The 24,763-nt window shown below is 45.1% G+C and overlaps 1 protein-coding gene across 3 annotated transcripts in view; it reads right to left on the reverse strand.

Annotated features, from left to right (window-relative positions):
- LOC139565764 (A-type voltage-gated potassium channel KCND2-like) overlaps nt 1-14,964 on the reverse strand; it is a 171,376-nt gene extending 156,412 nt beyond the window's left edge. For all 3 annotated transcript variants that reach the window (XR_011672971.1, XR_011672972.1, XM_071386302.1), the window contains exons 1-2: nt 14,434-14,964; nt 12,919-14,119 (exon numbers count right to left, since the gene is read on the reverse strand). Coding sequence is in view for 1 of the 3 variants with exons in the window: in XM_071386302.1 (XP_071242403.1) it covers nt 12,919-14,030 (1,112 nt within the window). In the remaining 2 variants the exon portion in view is untranslated. The remainder of the gene's footprint in view (nt 1-12,918; nt 14,120-14,433) is intronic.
- Between the last annotated feature and the right edge of the window lie 9,799 nt (nt 14,965-24,763).

A 24,763-nucleotide genomic window follows, 5' to 3' on the forward strand; every position in this document is an offset into this window, starting at 1 on the left:
GATGTCAGGCACGCGCTCTACTTCACTAAAAACTGTGTCAGCACTTCACTGCTGCTAACTAGCCACCAACTGTACTGTACTGCTGCACCACGCACACTGAGACACACTGAACTGTACCCACACAAAATGGGTCTGGAAATAAGCAGTTGGAATCATGGAGTTCCTATGCTGCTTGAGGTTTGATAGTCCCACACACACACTCACACGCACATGCAGGCACACACACACGCACACACAACACACATGCACACGCACACTAACACACAGACTTTTGACATTAGGAGGGGTACTAAAAGATGAGCGGGACCAGAGGAAGATTTATTCTCCATGGATCACATAAAACATAAATGTTGCTTAACCGAATGACCGTGAGCACGACACTGTCACACACCGCAAGAGAGACTGCCACCACTGCTGTGTGTGTGTGTGTGTGTGTGTGTGTGTGTGTGTGTGTGTGTGTGTGTGTGTGTGTGTGTGTGTGTGTGTGTGTGTGTGTGTGTGTGTGTGTGTGTGTGTGTGTGTGTGTGTGTGTGTGTGTGTGTGTGTGTGTGTGTGTGTGTGTGTGTGTGTGTGATTTTACAGGGAGATTTCTCCCCGGCAGTAGACGGTCTCAAGGCCGGACAGACGTAGAGTGTGTGAATGTCAGACGCTCAGGAGAGAAGAGACGAGATGATGAGAGAGGGAGAGAAGTGAAGTGAGAGAGAGAGAGAGAGAGAGGAGGGGATGGAGGAGAGGAGAGGGAGAGAAGTGAAGAGAGAGAGAGAGACAGAGAGAGAGGGGGGGAGATGGAAGACAGGAGAGAGGGATGATTTAAACATGAGGCCAACTGTCTATCTGCCCAAAAGCAGAAGTCCTTGCCACCGTTCACCATGCCTTGTCAACCTATCCAGTCATCTGTCATCGGCCTGAACAGGGATTAAAGCAGCAGAGTGAACAACCTTTCAACCTATCTCTAGGAAAAACCCTCCACTCCCTCAGCCAAGGCGTGCGTGTGTGTGCGTGTGTGTGTGTGTGTGTGTGTGTGTGCGTGTGTGTGTGCGCGTGCTAGCGTGCATGTGTGTCTATCATGTTTGAGTTGGGTTAAAATGGAATCCTCAATGCATTCTTCAAACCGTCAACTGTCATTCAGCCAAAAGGTGATTTTAAAATAGATCCCTCCCTCTGAGAATCATGGGCGTATGACATTCAGATGTCTATGACAACACGCCAGAGTATCATAGACTGTGTGACAGTGTGCAGAGGGCAGTGCTGTGGGAGGGGACAGGAGGGGATGAGATGGGAAGGGACAGTCAATGGTAAATGGATTGCGTTCCTCGGGGGAAGTGTGCCTTGCCACCATAACGTCCTCTCTCTGTCCCCTCAGCACGACCCTGTAGTCCTCTATCAGCCCTGTTAAGCTACCCTTAACACTGACCTCTGTACAATATCAAACAAGAATGATTTTCCGATACAGCCAACGGAGTTGAAAGAGCTCAGGGCCGTATTATGTCATTACTAGGGTCAGGAATACAGGCTACAGCACAAAGTATCTGCTGTGGTCACTATAAACACATTCAGAGTCAAATGAAGTGTTACAGTGGAATATGGCCAGAACTTTGTGCTGTCAATTTACTCTTTGGTTCAAATGTTGGTCCAGAGATTGATCATAAGCATAGCACAAAGGTAACGTACCAAAGCTTTTACGTTATTATTTCAACAAGCACTGTGTTCAAAGCTTTTCAGCATTTTTCAATGGGAAACACTCAAGGACGCTTGCTAAGCCTTTCAAGTAGAGCCGGCGAGCCAGACAGAGACAGAGGGCCCCTCTGAGATAGCTAGACAGACAGACGCTGTAGGACAATCAAAACAATCTGAGATGATAGCAGGCAAAAATAACCCTTTTTATTCAATTAAACCGCCAATGCCGGAACATCCAAGGTGAGCAGCAGCCCTGCAGAACAGAACAAACAGGCCTTCCTGACTCTCCTTCTTTCTTTCCTATCTTCTTTCTCACTGTTCTTTTTCGTCGTCTCCTCTTCTGCCTCTCGACTGTTTTTTATTGTGCTCGGGTTCCCTCCCGTGTCTGGCTGAGTGTAGAAGTCTAACAAAGCCCAGCAGGCACACATAAAGTCATGTCTTTGTTCTAGAGCAACGAGTCTCTTTCCAACACCGGTGTTTACTGTTTACCTTCAATGGAGGAAAATGACATCTCTGAGTCTTTGATATGACTTGTTGATAAACAGATCAATGATTGCTGCTGAAAAAAAGAGAGAAGGAAAGAAAAGGAGAATAGAAAGAGCACTGTATTTACTAACAGGGCACAATGAACACACTCCCGGCCCACCGTCGGTGGATCAATATTCCTGATAGATAAGAGCTCTGCAAACACCATTTAATAGAGATACTGGTGGCACACACACACAAGTATAAAGGGGAAGAGAGAGAGAAAGAGAAAGAGAGATAATTAGCATTAACCAACCTTTAGTGATTTTACCCACGATTTTACCCGCTGCTACTAAGAGAGAGTGAGAGAAAGATAAAGAACAAAGAACATAGAAAATATGTTTCTCTGACCCCAAGCACATCTGACCCCAAGCACATCTGACCCCAAGCACATCTGACCCCAAGCACATCTGACCCCAAGCACATCTGACCCCAAGCACATCTGACCCCAAGCACAAGTTTCATTCTCCACTGGTTTGTACTTTCATTTATAGTGCTTGTTATGTGTGTGTGTGTGTGCGTGCGTGCGTGCGTGCACGCATATATATTTGTGTGTATTTGTGAGTGCCTGTATGTGTTTTACTTGACATGCACCATTTGCAAGGCGCTCCACCCCCGTTCAATTTGAGCAGACATTCTGATAACAACAACATGTCCAGCTAGGCCCTGGCTCCAAATGCACCTTGACAGCAAAAAGGAATAAGCTAGGGCTCATTCTCCTCATAGCCAAACAGCCAACACATGATAGCCTAGCCATACACAAATGAAAACATGGACGAAACAACTGAAGAAGAGCTATTGTACAGTAACACAGCTCAACTATTGACTCCCTGCCTGTCTCCTGTCCATCTCCCACTGCGTGTCTGGGCCACAGAGCCCACCCGTCACCATCTGCCGCTCTCTGTTTATATTAAGACATTATCAATGGAAGAAGACAAGAGGCCTGGATAAGTGACTGGTTGAAAGGCTGTTTAGGTGAATTCATTAACATACTGTACTGTACAGTGTATTAGGATGCAACATAGTGCCTATCTCAATTACTGTATATGAGTGTACAAAGCCATCGATCGCGGGACAATATTTATTTCTATGTGAATACTTAATAACACATCGAAGCCAAATGAAGTCAGTTAAGATGGCTTCTAATATACAGTTTGAGCTACTCCGGAAAGGGACGTTGCAGGCTAGCTCAGTGCTGCCCCCTCTCATTGAGTAACTTGAGTTGAAGGCAGACCGGGGTACTGCAGGGTGCCATTAGCAACTAAATGATCCTTATAACTTATTCTGTGTGCAATTTTTTAATAATCGGTTAAAGGACATACATCTGGTGTATTAGAAGCAATTATTGGTACCATGATTGTGTTAAAAAAAACATTTCCACGATTATTGCCATTTCCCCTTTCACTATAATGAGGGATCCTGTTTTCTGCAAATAATGCCTACAGTGCCTACAGGTTGGCCTTGAACTTCTGTCACTTCAATGAAAGGGGGCAGTCGCTCTCCCCTGGCAAAGCTATTGTAACTTGAGTAATGTCTTGTTCTGGTTGCAAACACATGTGCGGACGGCAGACACTCAACGTTGTAAAACCGGAAATAATAAACACAGTTGAGATTTAACTTGAAAAGCTTGTCCGTCGTCTCCCTGTTGCGTTCCTAATATTTGACGAGGAGGAGAAAACGCAAATCATCCAAGCAGAAAGTGATCCTGTATGGAGAATAAAGGTTGTAGTTTTCGTCAGATATAAAAGGCAAGAGATGTGTGAAAATACACCAGTTTTGAGGTGTTCGCTAGGTTAAGAGAAGCAAACGAAGCTAGCTGTGTTTATGGACGTAACGCAATACAGGAAGTATAGCCAAACTGTATATGCCAATCTGTCAATCTCTTTCCCAAAAACAAAGTGTGAATCATTCTCTCCCTGCCACTGAAATCTCCATCTCTCTCCCAACACAACTCTTTATTTCCCCAACTCTTTGTTTTTCTACTCACTTCCCCAAAACAGTATAATGTTAGCCGTTACCTTTTATGACATTATGTCATTGAGACAATTTCCTCATTATACAGAACCACCACTATGACACCACCTGTCCAACTGTCCAACAGCGCCAAAGCCCAGGCCAAGCTCCAAAAAGGCTGCAGGCTGCAGTTGAAGCCTTCCTCAGCAATGTTCTCTTTTGTTCTCTCCTCCTCTCTCTGGGACGAGAAGCCATCGTTTCTACTCCAGCGCGTCTCTAGGTGACTTCATTAAAGATCCTATTTAAAATAATCACTTAGCCACGCGATACAAGAGAGTGTGTACGTGTGTAGTAGCCTCTGTGTGTGTGTGTGTGTGTGTGTGTGTGTGTGTGTGTGTGTGTGTGTGTGTGTGTGTGTGTGTGTGTGTGTGTGTGTGTGTGTGTGTGTGTGTGTGTGTGTGTGTGTGTGTGTGTGTGTGTGTGTGTGTGTGTGCTAGATCCTAACCCATGAGGCATAACAAATTAATTAAATTTGGCCCATCCTAATCCACCGTTAAAAGCATATATAAGCTACCCAGAGACAGAGAGAAAGAAGAGAGAGCGGGATGGAGGGGTAGAGAGATGGACGACACAGAGCAAGACACCCCAAAGGTTAACAAAAGAACACCAAGTTTCAAGTTTTATTAGTCGTATGTACGGGATACACATGGTATACATCGTCCAATGAAATGCTTTCTTGCAGGTTCCTTCTCGACAACGCAACAACAATAAGAAACAGTAGCAAACAATAATACGAACATAAAGTAAATGTCAGTAGAATAGAATAAAGATTTGAGCATAAGTATAATACAGAAAGGCACAATTTATAGTCCAATATCTACACGTGCATTGGAGAAGGGGGGGGGGGGAGTGTATAAATTGAGCAGAATAATAGCAGCAGTTGTGATGCGTGCTAAGGTGCGGAGAATTAGAGAAGTGTTCAGCAGTCTGAAGGCTTGTAGATAGAAACTCTCTGAGCCTGTTGGTATCGGCTCATGCTTCGGTAGCGTCTGCCTGACGGTAAGGGAGAGAACAGCTCCTGGCTGGGGTGTGTGGGGTCCTTGATGATGACCAGGTTTTCTGTTTGCATACTACTCATCTGAGTGCAAAACCTCAATGTTCAGTGAACACTAAACACTTAAAGCTGTTGTATGGGTGTGATTTGCAACCCGCGTGGCTCGTATGAGAGGAAATCGATGCCTTTAACACCGATTGTAGCTGCTATCTCAATTTCAAATATGAATCAGAGACAGCACTCACTTGTCTATGATTGATTTGCGTTCCTGCTGGGCTCTGAAATTGCCTCGTTGGACTGCACCTCTCTACATAATCGTCATCACTAACACCGCCACAAAGTCATAATTGTGGCTAAAACCCACCCATTTCTACAATTTCTAACCCTAACCTTAACCCTAACCTTAACCACACTCCTAACCTTATGCCTAACCCTGACCTTAAATGAAGACCAAAAAGTGATGTTAGCATTTTTATTGTCTGGCCCTGAATGTCGAATACCAGCCTATCAGAGAAGACAGTGGTAACAACACAACCACCTTTAAACCCAGTTGGCCTGCTCACCTGAAATCTGCTTCCGCTCTCTGTTCCTCTCTGCCGCCCGCCGCGCTGTAACTGGTGCCTGACATCTGAGTGTACTGTATGATTTGATCTGTTAATTAATTCACGCGCTCTTCCTGGATATTAAAAGCCTTCTGATGCGGACATGGGGAGGGGGGGAGGGTGAGCAGCATTGAGGAGAGATGGAGACAAAGGGAGTATTAGAGAGGGGGGGAGAGGAAGAGAGGAAAAAGAGGGAGAGAGAGAGACAGGAAAGGGAGGGTGGAGAGACAGAGAGAAAGAGAGAGGGGGAGAGAAATACAGAAAGAGGGATGAAGAGAGAGATACATTGATGAATAAACATGTACAGCTCCAGAGTTCTGTTCACCCAGAGATGAGGGTCAGTGTGTGTTCCACTGTAGTAGGTAGGTGGACTGTATCACCTGTATAGACAGGGGACTATGCCACGACATGTCAGGTAGTTACAAGAAGTCAAGCAGTTATGCTTGTTGACATACATACTGTGCACACTGCTCCGCAGCAGAACATCTCTACATCACACACAAACACACGCAAGAATACAGACACAATGACATAAACATGACTGGCGCACAGTACACACACAGTACACACACCACAAATGTATGCACACATGCACTAATAACGATTGTTTAAATTAGAAAATGGTAAAAAATGTAATATTGTGACTCATTTATATTTCAAAAACCCCAGTAGGAAGGATGAAGCAGTCATTATCAGATCAAATTATATTCCGTTGTTGTACTGTAGAAATCATTATTAGATGAATGGACAGATCATTAAACACATACACATAACAGCAGCTCAAACAGTCTTTATACAACAAAGGAAAAAAATCCCCCCTTCCCAAAAGTCATTGCAGTTCTTTAAATCGATACATGTCTGAGCACATGACGCACTGGAATCCAATTTCAAATCCTTAAAACTTTATTTAAACAAACAGGTGGAAAACAAAGTAGGGAAGAATCTAATTGTAATACCCCTCACTCCGGGAACCCTCCATACATTGATATATGATATAATATGTAATATAATATGATATATGATGTAAAATGTATCAATGATATGGATAGAGTAAGAAAGATGTCTGTGCGTGTATGACTTCATAAAGGAATGAGAGTATGATTCCACATGACACAGGGACATTAGTCCCAGCGTTACCACAGATCATTACCATAATTATGTCATCGCAACAATAGTCAAAAGTAAATCATCCTCATCTTCCAATTGCAGTCCACTCCGTTCGGGTACGTGGTCAACTGAACCGTCGCCTCTCCTGTCATCGTTCAGCCTCTCTTGTCATAGTCCCATGCTGTGACATGGTTAGTCACATGGCAGGAGTGTGTCGCGCGTGATGAGCAGAACTGCACATTTGGGCCACCGTCTGCGACATAATTGAACATCTACTCCCGTCACGTGACTTTGATAGAATCTGACCATTTCTGACTGATGTTTTCGACACGCTCATCTAGTTGATTCATCTGATTTCTTAGATGAAACAGGCGCACATCCCCGACAACATCTACCATGGGTTGATCGGAAATCTTTGTTTACCGTCTGCTGGTTTGTTTTCTCAATCTAGTAACCTCAGTAACCTTGTTTCCCAGGTCTAAACCAGTCACCAACAAACCAGCCGTTGAGAGACAACAATCATGAAAACCAGCAGACACTGAAGCCCTCCAGGTCTCAAGTCAACCAGCCCTTTATTAAAGGGAAATGTCACTAGAGTCAACCGGCCCTATATTAAAGGGAAATGTCACTAGAGTCAACCGGCCCTATACTAAAGGGAAATGTCACTAGAGTCAACCGGCCCTATATTAAAGGGAAATGTCACTAGAGTCAACCAGCCCTATATTAAAGGGAAATGTCACTAGAGTCAACCGGCACTATATTAAAGGGAAATGTCACTAGAGTCAACCAGCCCTATATTAAAGGGAAATGTCACTAGAGTCAACCGGCCCTATATTAAAGGGAAATGTCACTAGAGTCAACCAGCACTTTATTAAAGGGAAATGTCATTAGAGTCAACCGGCCCTATATTAAAGGGAAATGTCACTAGAGTCAACCGGCCCTATATTAAAGGGAAATGTCACTAGAGTCAACCGGCCTTATATTAAAGGGAAATGTCACTAGAGTCAACCAGCCCTATATTAAAGGGAAATGTCACTAGAGTCAACCAGCCCTATATTAAATGGAAATGTCACTAGAGTCAACCAGCACTATATTAAAGGGAAATGTCACTAGAGTCAACCAGCCCTATATTAAAGGTAAATGTCACTAGAGTCAACCGGCCCAATTTTAAAGGGAAATGTCACTCGAGTCAACCGGCCCAATATTAAAGGGAAATGTCACTCGAGTCAACCGGTCGTAGGGAATAGGCAGGGAATAGGCAAAAAAGCGTCGATAGTGAGGCAGGCAAAAACTATCGTGCACGGGAGGAGTAAATCACGGGAAAACAGAGCTCTGAAAGACTTGTGTCACAAAACAAACAATACCTCACAGTGATGGGGTGCAAAGAACTGAACTAAATAGTGTGTGATAATGACATACAGGTGTGTGAACAGGTGATTAGCATTCAGGTGATTGGGATCTGGAGAGTGAGTTGCGTTCAGGGGATCTAGGGGTTTGAGAGTGTGAGCTGGAAAGTGGGCTGGAGAGTGAGCTGCGTTCAGGGGATCTATGTGTTTGAGAGTGTGAGTTGGAAAGTGGGCTGGAAAGTGGGCTGCGTTCAGGGGATCTAGGGGTTTGAGAGTGTGAGTTGGAAAGTGGGCTGGAAAGTGAGCTGCGTTCAGGGGATCTAGGGGTTTGAGAGTGTGAGTTGGAAAGTGGGCTGGAAAGTGGGCTGCGTTCAGGGGATCTAGGGGTTTGAGAGTGTGAGTTGGAAAGTGGGCTGGAGAGTGAGCTGCGTTCAGGGGATCTAGGGGTTTGAGAGTGTGAGTTGGAAAGTGGGCTGGAGAGTGAGCTGCGTTCAGGGGATCTAGGGGTTTGAGAGTGTGAGCTGGAAAGTGGGCTGGAAAGTGAGCTGCGTTCAGGGGATCTAGGGGTTTGAGAGTGTGAGTTGGAAAGTGGGCTGGAAAGTGGGCTGCGTTCAGGGGATCTACCTGTTTGAGGGTGTGAGTTGGAAGCAGACGTTACAAGTAAAGCCTACTCATAATTGGTCAAAATCACACAAATAACATACATGGTGTGATTGGAAAGACTTGTCTTCCTCTATCTTTTTTACGACAAAACTTAAACGCTCCATTTTCACATATGTTGATGTTGGGGTGGTGCGAGATGAGATGATGAATATGAAGATGAACAATTTTGCAGTTTCCCTTTAACCCTTTAAGCTCTGTTTATCCAGGTGACCACACCAGTTCGTGAATAATACCAGGCTGTTATTGCATGTCTCCTCCCAGGCAGCATATACTGATCCAAAGTCAGCCAGTAATGAGTGCAACCTGAGTCCGGCTCCATATTGGGCTCGAGACATACAGATCTAGGATCAGTACGGGATGGCAGGGTCCCTACCAGGCTGCTGACATAGTAATGAGAGTGCTGATCATGCCTGTAACCCTTTTGTGACCCCAACAGAATTGACCTCTAACCCTTGACCCTCCCCATGTGACTACTGAGTTCATAGGAGCTATAATCCTGACTAGACCCTAGAGACAAATCATATTTCATATGGCCTCCTATTAGAATGAGTCTATGGCCTTGAGTAACATCATGCATAGCCAACCTATACTATGTGTGCAACACCTTCGGCAAGCAACAAATGGTTGTCCATTGAAGCTGCAAATCCTCATGGGGTTAGGCATCTCATTCAGTCAACTGCACATATCAGAGGGTCCACATTGAGCCCTTGATTAATGGAAAAAGGTGTCTCATTTAGTGAGTCTGCTGACTTGCCTCTCTCCCTCTGTCATTGCCCATCTTTCACTCTTCCTCTCTCCTCTGTCAGTCTATTAGTGTCTCTCCCGCTCTCCTTCACTCATTCTCTCCTCAGCATCTCCAGTAGTGACAGCTGCTTCAGTAATGGATGCCGTTTGACAGTGAATAAGCCAATTAGAATGGCAGTGATTTAATTGGCCCTGGACGCTTTCACTAAATCCACAAACGAGTCAATTAGTGGGACCGTGAGGGGCCATGGGGCCAGAAGCAGGACAAGGGGGTTAAGCTGTGACACTGATTCGAGTTGTTCAAGTGTTACACATTCTATAACCACTGTGGTTATTATTTGACCTTGCTGGTCATCTATGAACATTTGATTAATGATTAATTAAAGTTGTTCACCTCCCAATCACTGATAAACCCAAACAAAGGCAGAGACAGACACAGTACAATATGAACCCCTGGGCAACTGCACCACAGGAGCCAGATCTTATACAGCATGATACTGCAGGTCAGAGACAGGCTGGGGATTTGAGAGAGCTAGCAACAGTAAGAGGCTGAGGTATACTTAAGCAATAAGGCCTGAGGGGGTGTGGTATATGGACAATATACCACGGGAAAGGGCTGTTCTTACACACGACGCAACACAGAGTGCCTGGATACAACCCTTAGCCGTGGTATATTGGCCATGTACCACAAACCCCCGAGGTGCCTTATTGCTATTATAAACTGGTTAACAGCGTAATAAGAACAGTACAAATAAATGTTTTGTCATGGCCCGTGGTATACAGTCTGATATACCATGGCTCGAACCACCAAGTTTATAATGGTGAATTTGGTGCAGCCAGTGATACTGCTAAAGTATATGGGTGCATTGAGCAACGTGGAGTACTGCAGTGTGCTCATAAAAGACACAGCAGTGAGAGAAAACTCATACAGCTCTCTGCTATGACTTCTTATCTCGCTCTCTCTGTGTCTCTCTGTCTCTCTCTTTCTTTCTCTCTGTCTCTCTCTCTCTGTCTTGCCACCTTTATCTCACTCCCTCTCTCTGCCCTTTTTCCAAATGTCCCTATGACCTTTTCCTTCTCTTTTTCTCTATCTCTTTCCCTCCCTCCTTCTCTCTCTTTTGCCTGCTTCACTGAGCACACCTCCCTCCCCTCCCTCCCCTCCCCTGCTCCCTGCAGTTCCCAGCCACAGATCCATCCATGTCTCTGGTCCCCTGGCAAGGTAATGAGACATTAAAGAACGATAGCCTACGTCCGCTTAAGAGCTATGTCCTTGCTCAATCTACCAAAACACTCCTCGCACGCATGTACGAGCACACACACACACACACGCCCACACACACAGACACACACATTTGAGAGAATTGTAGGGATTTTTACAGACATGAGTACTGGACAAGTATTTATTTGAGATAATACGGTCCAGGGCATTTTATCATACACTCGATTCATCTAATGGCTTTGTGTGAGGCACTGGACCGATGCAATAGAATAGAAACAGATGACTGTGTGTTCGTACTCTCAAACAAAGGCTGATGCAGCTGTGTAGTCACCACCTGTCAAGCCGTGGGCACAGTAAACACAGACTGGCCTCAGGTACTGCCATCGCCCGCACCCGCGCACAGACACACACACTGGCACTGCAGCCAGAAACACACCACACACAGTGACCAGCTGATTGACACATCGGCAAAACAAAGAGGTGAGGCTTCTATTATGAGCCAACAGAATGGTTTCTGGTTGTGGATGAGAGCTTGGCTGTGTATCAGTGAGGTTACTGTGTCTGTGTGTGAGAGTAGGTTGCTTTTCTTCCCTGAGTTTCTTTGTCTTAGGCCTATCTCATTAACAGAAAGGCCAAGACACACACAGACTCACAGAAAGAACGAGCCAGTCCTACTGCGTCAGCCATTAGCTCAGTGGTGAGTGTGAACCAGTAATTGCATTTTGTTCTTGATATCATCCAATCTGACAGTGGGGACATGCTACTACACAAGTTACACACAAAGAGGTGTGGCAATCTATTCCTCTACCTCTTTCTCTCAGCCACTATTTGCTCTCCATCTCTCCCCTTCTACACATGCAATTACAGAATAAAGTAATCAGAGCACAACAGGCCTTCCAATCAAATTCAATGGGAGACACATATAGACAAACTGTCAGGCAGTAGGCTCAATAATGAACAAAACAAACCAATCAAACAGAGAAATACCAGCTCTTGACCTATGAGTAATTGAGCCTTGTGAAATCCATCATGTTAACTATGACGCTGCCACTCCACGTTTGTGTTCATGTGCCGAATGGACTTCAACGGCGCTGTGATCAAAGCGTCAGACGTGGGTTTTAGCGCTCCATTTGATTACCACTTTAGAGGCTGATTCACACCCGTGAACTGTTGGCAGGGAAAGTAACGGCAATGCTAGAGCACGCAATGATGAAGAGAGCCGCAGCGCTTCGTTTCAGCACCATGGAGAGCGCACTGTACTGCACTGCCATGCTTGACGCTCCGCTTCAGCACCACGGAGAGCCCAGTGCAACTGCTATGCTTGCGGCTCTGTTTCCCCACAGCGCGCCACTCTCTTTTCAACACCATGGAGAGCGCACAATAGGCTACTACTGCACAGCGCAGGTGGGAGAAAGCGGCAAAGGCATCAATGAACAGTAGCCCCAGGACTCATTTTAATGAATGGGTGTACACATCAACAGCAATAGATGCCTCTTGCACAGATTAGACTGCAGCTCTGCAGCTGTTGCCACTTTTCAAACTGAGTATGGCTAGAGAGATGGGCTGTGTGAGAGAAATCTATTGCAGTATATTCTGATTTGAATCTTGTCATTGATCTCTCTCTGCTACTCCCATGTTTTCTATGTATAGCTCTCTTCATTTGCCTGTGTTGAAGAGGTGTGACTCTTAATGATGAGAACTGCTGCAGTGGTTATGATATGATGACATCATATGCCTACAGCTTGGCCTGTGAATAAGGTAAATGCCTCTGAGGCCTTTGAATGTGAATGTTATTGTGAATGCCCTAAACCGTTCACGTGAAGGTGTTTCATGTAAATGGAGGATTTAGGCAGGCCTCTGAGCCGTTTACCCAACCTTCCATTCACACTGCAGCCGCGTAGAGAGAACACACTCAAAGGAGAGAGCAACAGCAAACCAATGCTGCTGATTTAGGGTTGACACGACAACATACCTCCTGAGCATGTGATCACACATCTGCACTGTATGGTAAGCTGGATCAGCACCTACCCCAGAGTTGTCATGGTGACGATGGTGTACCAGAAGGCTGCTGGGATGCTGGTGAACTTGCTGGCTGAGGAGCCCTTCTCGGCGTAGAACATGACAGTGGCGAAGATGATGATGGCCATGGTGAGGGAGAAGAGCAGGAAGCCCAGCTCCGAGGCGCAGCTCTTCAGCGTGTAGCCCAGGATGCGCAGCCCCGCAGAGTGGCGGGAGAATTTGAAAATCCTGAAAACGCGGAAGACCCTAAGGGTGACGAAGGCCCCGCTGACGTCCTCGTTGTCCGTCATGACCAGGCCGATGTAGTAGGGCATAATGGCCACCACATCGATGACGCTCATCACGCTCTTGATGAAGTTCCAGCGGCTGGGCGCCGCCATTAGACGCAGCAGGTACTCCACGGTGAAGATCATGACACAGGCCGTATCCAGACAGAAAAATGCCAAGGCGTACCGCTCCCCGCACGACACCTGTTTGACCCGATTTGGCAAAGTCCCGCACGGGACCGTCTCTACCACGTTGGCCATCACGGAAACGGCAATGAAGAAGCCGGTGACATAATAAAACACCAGGGCCATGGTGCTCGTGTGGGGGTTCTCGAAGGCCCGCCACATGGTTTCTCGGAATGTCATATCGGGCGGGACCATATCGTTCTGGTTCTCGCTGTCCTCGTCATCCTGGATCCTTTCCTGGTTCTCCCGCCGCCGGTCCTTGTACTCTTCATAGCAACAGTCCCCTATGATCTCCGGTATGATCCCAAAGAAGGCCAGCTCCTCGTCGTAGGCCGAGATGCACTCCTGGCGCGGGTAGTGCAGCTTCCCGGTACGGTAGAAGTTCAGAATGTGTCTGAAAATATCCGGGTCACGGTCGAAAAAGTATTCGTTTGTCTCCTCGTGGAAGAAAAATTCCCGCTCTGTGCTGCCCAGTAAAGTGTCCGGGTACCGCTCCAATGTATTCCGCCACGTCTGGAACTTCTGTCCGCTGACATTGAGCAAGATGAGCCCGTCCTGCTTTCGCCGGTTGTCCGGTGGGGGCGTCGGCATGGGCGCACTGGCTACCGGCATCCATCCTATAGCAGCCGCCCGGGCGAAGGGTAACCACGCCGCCACTCCCGCTGCCATGGTGACCCACTGTGTGAGACCCGGTCCCGGTGAAGAGCTCTCGACGCTCTGGTGGGTGATCACAAAACCACAGCGCGGCGAGAAGACATCTGGAGAGGCAGGAAAACAACCCAAGCATTAGCCTACTCATAGGCTACACTGTAACATATCATGCAGGGCTGAAATGAATATATCGTCCACATGCTGTTCATTCGGTTTCCTTCTGAAACTCAATAAATAATAACATCTAAATGCATTGCATAGACATGTCCCATGTATAGCCCTACTGTCGTCGATAGTGAATGTAAAGCGTGAGAACGAGTAGTCACTGAACCAATATTTAGCAGTAGAACATACATGATTCAACGGCAATAGTCTGGAAATTGAAAGCACATACAACAAACGAGTAATGTAGCCTTCTCACCTCTGCGTAAAAGTGACTGGTTTGAAAAATAAAGCTTTCCGTTCTCTTTCTAATATAAAACAATCCTCTCTGCACACAAAAGTATCCAGAAAATTCTCCCCTTGGCAAAAGGGTGGAAACGATCCAGCAACAAGTTCAAAACGGGAGTAATTCCGTGCTCCAAACACGGGAAAAGACTTGGCTCCAGTCATACAATGACATTATCGAGCGCTTTCTCTAGCCAAACAACACCCGGAAGCTCAGCTCGCGCCTCCCGCTTCTTTATCACTCCTAGAGCTCGAGCTTTTCAATAAAAGCGCAACTGTGATCCTCTTCGGAGACCAATGACTGTATGGGCCGAGTCCACACCGATAACTGTGCTCTGTGTTCGCAGCTGAAGCGCGAAAGGACATAAAATCACACACACACACACACACACTAACACACACGCGCTCACCACAGACACACACAAATGCACAAGTGTGCTACCAGCATAACACAAGCTGCCGCTCCAGCTCAAAATGTCACCAGCGGAGGCAACCGTTGAATAATTATATAATAACCACTAGAGAGAGAAGGGGGGGGGGGGATCAATAACCGAATTTGCGGAATCGTTGAAGGAGAGCAACAATTATGGAAGTTGTTGGCTCGGCTGACTCTCCTCTCCGCCACTCTCACTGCTGTGCAGCTGCGCCGAAAACCCAAGGTCCTCTCCCCAGTTCGTTGGGGGCGTGTGAAGTGCTCCGGGCATTATTTCACTTCTGTGTAATCAAATGAAGCGCTCCTCCTTGATGCCTTGCGGATACCCCGTTATGCACGCCCGTGTCAGCAGTAACCAAATATCTTTCTGAAACGGACTCTGTACCACACCCTCTTGACAGAGTAGTATCACATCAAAGCACTAGCCTGCAATACGTTGTGCATAAAAGGAGATTTGACTGAAAGTGTATTTGCAGGTGGTTGCTAATACACAGGCCGTCATTCCAACCTCCTAGTCTCTGGGCACTGTCACTGATGCTCAACCGGAGCACCGCTAGATGGAGACAGTTTTCAGGTGAGAGGGGAGCCCCAAGGAGCGGAGGGCGGAGTGGAGCGCACCGCAGTCGGGGTATATGTTCTCCCCCTCAGTACTCAGCAGATGTCCACGGAGACTTTATAGACGTCATTAACATGATGGATGTATGTCATTGTCTAGCGCAGTGAGCATTGACCCCCACCCGACAGCACTCATCCCTGGAGAAGACACTCAACCCCCCGAGGAGAAGCTGTAGGGTGGCAGGTAGCCAAGCGATGTGCCCTTGAGCAAGGCACTTAACCATACTTTGCTCCAGGGGTGCAGTACTACTATGGCTGACCCTGTAAAACAACACATGATGTATGTGACAATAAAAACATCTATTTAGTCGGCTGGGGCACTAGAAGCCCAGGCAGGCCACTCCATAGTAATCTTTAATTACTATATGTGTTGAAGTAATTGACACAAATGAGTTATGGTGAAGCCTTACAGTGTTTCAACCCTGGGATGCATATTATTCTTCGAGATCGACATGTATATTGCGCATCACAGAGACCACGGGCGGCCCCCTCGTTCAAAGGGAAACATGGATATCATTGGGCCAAAGGAGGGCACGCAGCGGGTGATATCGCGTGCCATGCATTCCAAGTTTTGAATCATGTTGGCACTTGTATAATAAAATGGGCACACAGGCTTGGCCTAAATCCCGATAGTGAAATAACTGGATTCATTGCCAACCCTGATGCAGCGCACGCACACTAAAATTACTTGGTGATACTGACATGGCATTGTTCATTAATTTCCCAATTTCAGTCGTGCTGTGGATTTGGATCTGTTGGTAATAGGGTCTTTGATTTCCAAATGCAGTGGCGTGTATTCATGGATGACAAGGGAAGCCAGGCTTCCCCCCAAAAATGGACTAAAAAAATAAAAATAAACAGAAATGTGTCTTTCGTCTCTGTGTTTCATAATGTTCCTTCAATTTGCAAGAGGTGGATCGTATCTCACAGGAGAAAGCATACGAGGGAGCGAAACAGCGCCACTCTGTCTCTCTACACGTAGGCCATATTTCTGATGCCGTCTGGTACGTTCGGGTATGACATTGTTGCCGCCTGTAGCATGGAATGCATGGAAAGCCAGCGAGCGTTTGGCCTCCCTTGATAAAAAAAAGTATAACAAATTTGTCAATCAGCGTTGAGCTAAACTGAGCGAGCTCAACTGTGAATGGTCCTGGCGCACCAAAAGTCCTGTCAAATCCAATTGAGAGCATACATCATTGACAGAAACAACTTGAATTGTTGCAACTCGTGGTGTTGTTGTTCTCTGGTGGCTAGCTAGGTAGCTACAATTGTCCCTTTCCTAAATTAGCCACGGGTGGAGATAGGGATTTAGACTTGTGGTTTTACTTCATTCTCCGTACTGACCAATGACTATAATGGCGATTCTGATCCAACCATTAATTCATACATTATTGTGCCCCCTGGCCTGAGAGGATGGAAGTTCAATATGCAGCTAGATGTAAAAGTCTAATGTTAACTACCTAACGTTACCCATGAATGTAAGTTAGGCTAGGGAACAAGCATTTTAGCCAGGTAGCCTAGGACAACAAATAATAAAAGCTGCACTGTATGACAGAGAGATTGACGTTTAGTCAATATGAAAGAGAGGAGGATGACATTGTCCTTTCTCTACAAGTAGGGTGAGTCAACATGTTTTCTACTTGATGAACGTTCAAAGGGAAAAAACACTCACGCACAGAAATCAGAACCATGGACAGCCACATCATATTTAGCTTACATTGATTGGACTAAATCGTTTTTGGTATCTTGTAGTTGTCACTGTATTAGACTAAGAAGAAGTGATTTGATGACGTTGCAATGTTGAAGTTGAAATGGTGCTGCAATAGTGGAGGCAGCTACCTTTTTCTTTGCATCTTGCGATAATTCTCTGTGGTTATAGACCTATAGTTGTTTAGTTGTCCGAAAATGTCATAAACATTAACTTGCTTGACCATGCTGCATGTTATGTAACTGTCTGTTACAGAGGTTGTAATCCGGTTTTGCGATAAAACAAAGGTGTGGTTGAATTTATTTGCCTTGAGGCATATGAATGAACAGGTTATTTAGTAAACAACGCAATTAAATCAAATCAAATCAAATCAAATTTTATTAGTCACATACACATGGTTAGCAGATGTTAATGCGAGTGTAGCGAAATGCTTGTGCTTCTAGTTCCGACAATGCAGTAATAACCAACAGTAATCTAACCTAACAATTCCACACTACTACCTTACACACACACACAAGTGTAAAGGGATAAAGAATATGTACATAAAGATATATGGATGAGTGGTGGTACAGAACGGCATGGCAGATGCAGTAGATGGTATAGAGTACGGTATATACATATGAGATGAGTACTGTAGGGTATGTAAACATAAAGTGGCATAGTTTAAAGTGGCTAGTGGTACATGTATTGCATAAAGATGGCAAGATGCAGTAGATGATATAGAGTACAGTATATATACATATGAGATGGGTAATGTAGGGTATGTAAACATTGTATTAAGTGGCATTGCTTAAAGTGGCTAGTGGTACATTTTTACATAATTTCCATCAATTCCCATTTTTAAAGTGGCTGGAGTTGAGTCAGTATGTTGGCAGCGGCCGCTAAATGTTAGTGGTGGCTGTTTAACAGTCTGATGGCCTTGAGATAGAAGCTGTTTTTTATCCCAACACATAGGTTCTACATTTTTTTTGGGGGGGCGGGGGGTTTGGCTACCCCAGTGATTTTACCCACGCACCGCTACTGCCCAAATGCTCCCCACACCATGCTGAACCGAGGCTCTCTCGTGCTCCCACCCCTTTCGCCAAGTTTACTTAGTTAGCTAGCCAGGATGGCTGCGCCACTCTGGTTCAACAAAACGGTGCGTGTCTTACCGCCCTACGCCTCTAATGAATTATCTCGCGGGCGGCCTCTTGATACCAACCAATTCCAAAATAACACCGATTGAACATTGTCACGTTTTGAAAATATGAGAGAGAGAGAGAGAGAGAGCGAGAGAGAGAGAGAGAGAGAGAGAGAGAGAGAGAGAGAGAGAGAGAGAGAGAGAGAGAGAGAGAGAGAGAGAGAGAGAGAGAGAGAGAGAGAGAGAGAGGGGGGAAATGATTGTGCAGCCCTGGCTATGCGGATATTGTGCTAAGAGAAATTCAGGACCTTGGAGAACACAACACATGTATTTGGCTACTGCAAAAGCCACAGAGGGACAGTGGGATAGCCTCTAACTCCCTGTTTAATAGGCTACGTTTCTCACAGCCCCAAAATGATACAAACCTAAACCTAAGAAGAAAAGACTATACTTCCACAGTAATGTAACGCATCTTTAGTTGACTTTAATCATAGTTGTAACAGGATGTTTAGAGAGCAGTTTTATTCTAGTAATGCTGATTGACCGAGGGGAATAGAAAAAGGGGGATATAAATTGAAAGCCAATGAAAATTAATCAAAACCACTAAACGGGTCATTATCTAGCCTACAGATACATGCAACATTTTATTTTTTATTTTTTTAAGCTGAACAAAAACACAGATGAACTCTTAAACCATATGACCCGCCCACTACCCCCTGTGCTACCATACTTGTGAAAAGACTCAGTAATATTATGATCTCTGTCTGAGGTGAGATGACCATGTTCTAGTGACGTTAACCCTTTACTATTGACATACAACAATCCAGCCCAGAGTTTTGCGTTGGCATTATGGTTATTTAGTGGCACTTTAGTGGTTAAGAGGATCGCTGTTCTGTGTAATTATGATGCTGTGAAGCGCTGTCTGTCGTCACCATGGTTACTGGCGTGAAGCTATTTTGGACCCATGGGCTGTGTCTTTTGAGCTGTCTATACCATAGAATACCTTTTTTTATTTTTTATTTAACCTTTATTTAACCAGGAAAAGCCCATTGAGACCCAGAGTCTCTTTTTCAAGGGAGACCTGCCCAAGAAGGCAGCAACAATCAATACATTACATCATTAAAACATACAACAATACAAAATAACAACATGATCCAGCCTAAGAAAAGCATTTACACTCCTCCGTAACAGTCTCCCATGAATATTTTAAATTCATTCAGTGGCACGAACATATCTAGATGAAGCATGGATTGTAGATAGAATGAATTGAACAGAGTTGGAAGCTCTAAGCCTGGATATTTGACTGGTAAACTCATGGGTATACTTGCAATGGCTGCCTGGTATTGTGATGCAATAATTTCAATGGTCATGTAGAATGTTCATTCAAATGATGTTAACTGATGTGGCTCATGCAATGGAATGCATTTCTTTGTAATGTTGACTTGATTTAACAAATCACAGCACAGATTGATGGGTACACTTCCTGCTTTGTTCCTATGGGTACACCCGTCAGTCCACCCATTATGCCATCATTGACTTGAATGGGGATGCCTGTTCTATTCATTCTATTTCTATGGTCCATACTGTACACTGTACATACTGGGTCCGTTCATAAATTCACTCTGGCTATCTGTTCGTAAATTCACTCTGGCTATCTACTCCTATTTCAGAGCACTCTCGTCTGAGTGTGCCAGAGTGCAGAATAACTGATGAATTCAACGGGTGTTGAGCTTTCATAAACGTCCGTAAACGTCGGCAAAAAAGCGTTATTAAATTGTTGCCAGCAGCACAGTTACAGTCACCAACGCTCTGGATAACACGAAAACAGCCTAACCAGCTCTGCAAGAGTGTGTAAAATGGTCAGAGTGAGGTGCTCTCATTTGTTTCTGGAAGTTTCTAGCAAGTTAGCCAACATTTGCCAGTTAGCTTGGGTGCTTGACTGCCGTTGTGAGGTCATAACGCTCGGATCAACCCTACTCCTCGGCCAGAGCATCCAGTGTGCACTCTGAATGCCAGAGAGCGAAACGCTCTGAATTTACGAACGCCCAGAGCGCACTCTGAGCGCACTCTGGCACTCCAGATTGAATTTACAAATGCACCCACTGTATGTACATCTCTGCAAGCTGTAGCGGGTGGTGATGATGTCATCCCTCTGCACCGTGTCACATATTCAGAACAGAAATTGTACTTTTCACTCCTCAACCCAGATCTCACTCTCTCTCGCTCTCTCACACACACACATCCATCACTAATGATTCAAACCTCTGCAATAGTTGGTTTTCTTTACTCTTCACACAAGCATCCATCACTGGCCCCGTCACAGCACACAACGGTATCGCTGTATCACTAATCAGCAAAGGTGCAGTTAAAATGAGCATGTCGTAAAATAGACCCACCTTAAATCAGAGACTCACAAACAGTCCAGAGGGGAAACCAGAAATGAATGGCTCAGCCTGTGTGTGTACTGTACTGTGTTCTTTTGGGGAGAGGGGTGGAGAAAGGGGGGGAAGTAGCAAGTGTAGCTGCATTCTCTGTGGTTATAAACCTATAGTTGTTTAGTTGTCCGAAAGTCGGAAGTTTACATACACTTAGGTTGGAGTCATTAAAACTTGTTTTTCAACCACTTCACACATTTCTTGTTAACAAACTATAGTTTTGGCAAATCGGTTAGAACATCTACTTTGTGCATGACACAAGTAATTTTTCCAACAATTGTTTACGGACAGATTATTTCACTTATCATTTACTGTATCACAATTCTAGTAGGTCAGAAGTTCACATACACTAAGTTGACTTTCTTTAAACAGCTTGGAAAATTCCAGAAAATTATTTCATGGCTTTAGAAGCTTCTGATAGGCTAATTGACATCATTTGAGTCAATTGGAGGTGTAGCTGTGGATGTATTTCAAGGGCTACCTTCAAACTCAGTGCCTCTTTGCTTGACATCATGGGAAAATCAAAAGATCACAGACTACAGTTTGCAACTGCACAGTGGGACAAAGATCATACTTTTTGGAGAAATGTCCTCTCGTCTGATGACACAAAAATAGAACTGTTTGGTCATAATGACCATCGTTATGTTTGGAGGAAAAAGTGGGATACTTGCAAGCCGAAGAACACCATCCCAACTGTGAAGCGCCGAGGTGGCAGCATCATGTTGTGGGGGGCTTTGCTGCAGGAGGGACTGGTGCCCTTCACAAAATAGATGGCATCATACTCGGCCTTGTCTCAGGATGGTAAGTTGGTGGTTGAAGATATCGACCTAGTGGTGTGGGAGCTGTGCTTTGGCAAAGTGGGTGGGGTTATATCCTGCCTGTTTGGCCCTGTCCGGGGGTATCAACGGATGGGGCCACAGTGTCTCCTGAACCCTCCTGTCTCAGCCTCCAGTATTTCTGCTGCAGTAGTTTATGTGTCGAGGGGCTAGGGTCAGTCTGTTATATCTGGAGTATTTCTCCTGTCTTATCCGGTGTCCTGTGTGAATTTAAGTATGCTCTCCCTAATTCTCTCTTTCTCTCTTTCTTTCTCTCTCTCTGAGGACCTGAGTCGTAGGACCATGCCTCAGGACTACCTGGCATGATGACTCCTTGCTGTCCCCAGTCCACCTGGCCGTGCCGCTACTCCAGTTTCAACTGTTCTGCCTGCGGCTATGGAACCCTGACCTGTTCATCAGACGTGCTACCTGTCCCAGACCTGCTGTTTTCAACTCTCTAGAGACAGCAGGAGCGGTAGAGATACTCTCAATGATCGGCTTTGAAAAGCCAACTGACATTTACTCCTGAGGTGCTGACCTGTTGCACCCTCGACAACTACTGTGATTATTATTATTTGACCATGCTGGTCATTTATGAACATTTGAACATCTTGGCCATGTTCTGTTATAATCCCCACCCGGCACAGCCAGAAGAGGACTGGCCACCCCTCATAGCCTGGTTCCTCTCTAGGTTTCTTCCTAGGTTTTGGCCTTTCTAGGGAGTTTTTCCTAGTGCTTCTACACCTGCATTGCTTGCTGTTTGGGGTTTTAGGCTGGGTTTCTATACAGCACTTTTAGATATCAGCTGATGTAAGAAGGGCTATATAAATAACTTTGATTTGATTTAATTGACATAATTTGAGTCAATTGGAGGTGTACCTGTGGATGTATGTCAAAGCCCACCTTCAAACTCAGTGCCTCTTTGCTTGACATCATGGTAAAATCAAAAGAAATCAGCCAAGACCTCAGAAAAACAATTGTAGACCTCCACAAGTCTGGTTAATCCTTGGGAACAATTTCCAAACCCCTGAAGGTACCACATTTATTTGCACAAACAATAGTATGCAAGTGTAAACACCATGGGAGCACGCAGCCGTCATACCGCTCAGGAATTAGACGCATTCTGTCTCCTAGAGATGAACGTACTTTGGTGCGAAAAGTGCAAATCAATCCCAGAACAACAGCAAAGGACCTTGTGAAGATGCTGGAGGAAACAGGTACAAATGTATCTATATCCACAGTAAAATGAGTCCTATGTCGACTTAACCTGAAAGGCCGCTCAGCAAGGAAGAAGCCTCTGCTCCAAAACCGCCATATAAAAGCCAGACTACTCTTTGCAACTGCACATGTGGTCAAAGATCATACTTTTTGGAGAAATGTCCAATGATACCAAGCATACTTCCAAAGTTGTGGCAAAATGGCTTAAGGACAACAAAGTCAAGGTATTGGTGTGGCCATCACAAAGCCCTGACCTCAATCCCATAGAAAATTTGTGGGCAGAACTGAAAAAGTGTGTGCAAGCAAGGAGGCCTACAAACCTGACTCAGTTACACCAGCTCTGTCAGCAGGAATGGGCCAAAATTCACCCAACTTATTGTGGGAAGCTTGTGGAAGGCTACCCAAAACGTTTGACACAAGTTAAACAATTTAAAGGCAATGCTACCAAAAACCTATTGAGTGTATGTAAACTTCTGACCCACTGGGAATGTGATGAAAGAAAATGTGATGAAAGCTGAAATAAATAATTCTCTCTACTATTATTCTGACATTTCACATTCTTAAAATAAAGTGGTGATCCTAACTGACCTAAACAGGGAATTTTTATTCTGATTTGTCAGGAATTGTGAAAAACTGAGTTTAAATGTATTTTGCTTAAGTGTATGTAAACTTCTGACTTCAACTGTATGTACTTAGTGTACTGTACAGACGTAGGTGTCTGTGTGGGGGGGGGGGGGGGGGGGGTCAGGCCACCAAAGCAGTGTGTGTGTGTGTGTGTGTGTGTGTGTGTGTGTGTGTGTGTGTGTGTGTGTGTGTGTGTGTGTGTGTGTGTGTGTGTGTGTGTGTGTGTGTGTGTGTGTGTGTGTGTGTGTGTGTGTGTGTGTGTGTGTGTGTGTGTGTGTGTGTGTGTGTGTGTGTGTGTGTGTGTGTGTGTGTGTGTGTCTGTGTGTTTCCTGATGGAGGGCTAAGGAGAGAAAGGAAAAAGCGAATGACAAATGGCCTAACTGTCTGTGTGGCCTTGAGACTGATTGATGAGGCTGTAAAGGGGTGAAAGGGTCCTCACGTTTCAATGCTTCCCTTCTGTGTGACCCATGGCTGTCCGTACAGGTGCCTGTGAAACATGTCCTCAGATTCCCTATAGCATGACGGAGTCAAGCGAATAGATCAGCCATAGGAAATAATCATCTAATGGAAGGTGGAGAAAAAACAGAAAAGGAAACGGACCACAATGGAAATAAGTCATTGACTTTATTTTGTTATCCCTGTCGGTATGTACTGTGTGTAAAAAATATATCAATCAATCAAAGACAAGGTCTCGTTGATGACCATTTATGATAGCAATAATGGACTAGTGATTCTGGTGGTACAGTGGTAAATGAGTAGCCTAGTATCTACTATGTGTAGTGACATTATTATCCAGGCAGGGCCAAGGTAGTTGATACCAAAACATCTTATCTCTTATTTCCTCAGTGCTGCAGACACCCTTTCTTCAATTCCGCTCCGCTTAAAAAACATTCCCTCAGTTTCACTCACTGCATAAAAAAATGCACTTATACCAATAATAATCCAATACAGTAAAGCAAAACAAATATCAAGAATCTCTCTATATCAAGCATTATGATATCGATGAAATGTTGTAATGTGAGCGTATTGCAGAGCTAACCTGGTTCCAGATCGGTTTGTACTGGCTTGCCAACATGTCGTGGCAATGACCATACAGGAGCTGACAAGATAGCACAAACATATCTGGAACCAGGCTATTGCAGAGCCATTCCTGACTATGTATGAGTATATGAGTGGAAGAGAAAGCCTTGGAGTCATTTTCTCTTTAACTCAATTTAAAGGACATATCATCCCTTTTCACATATTAGAATTCTTCCTGCGGAAATTAAGCTATAGGGCTATGGGTCAAGATCTCCACTGCTGTACTGAAACAGACTATAAAAGCAAACTCAGAGGG

The sequence above is a fragment of the Salvelinus alpinus genome, chromosome 37 (genome assembly GCF_045679555.1).
Source record: "Salvelinus alpinus chromosome 37, SLU_Salpinus.1, whole genome shotgun sequence".
NCBI classification, from domain to species: Eukaryota; Metazoa; Chordata; class Actinopteri; order Salmoniformes; family Salmonidae; genus Salvelinus; species Salvelinus alpinus.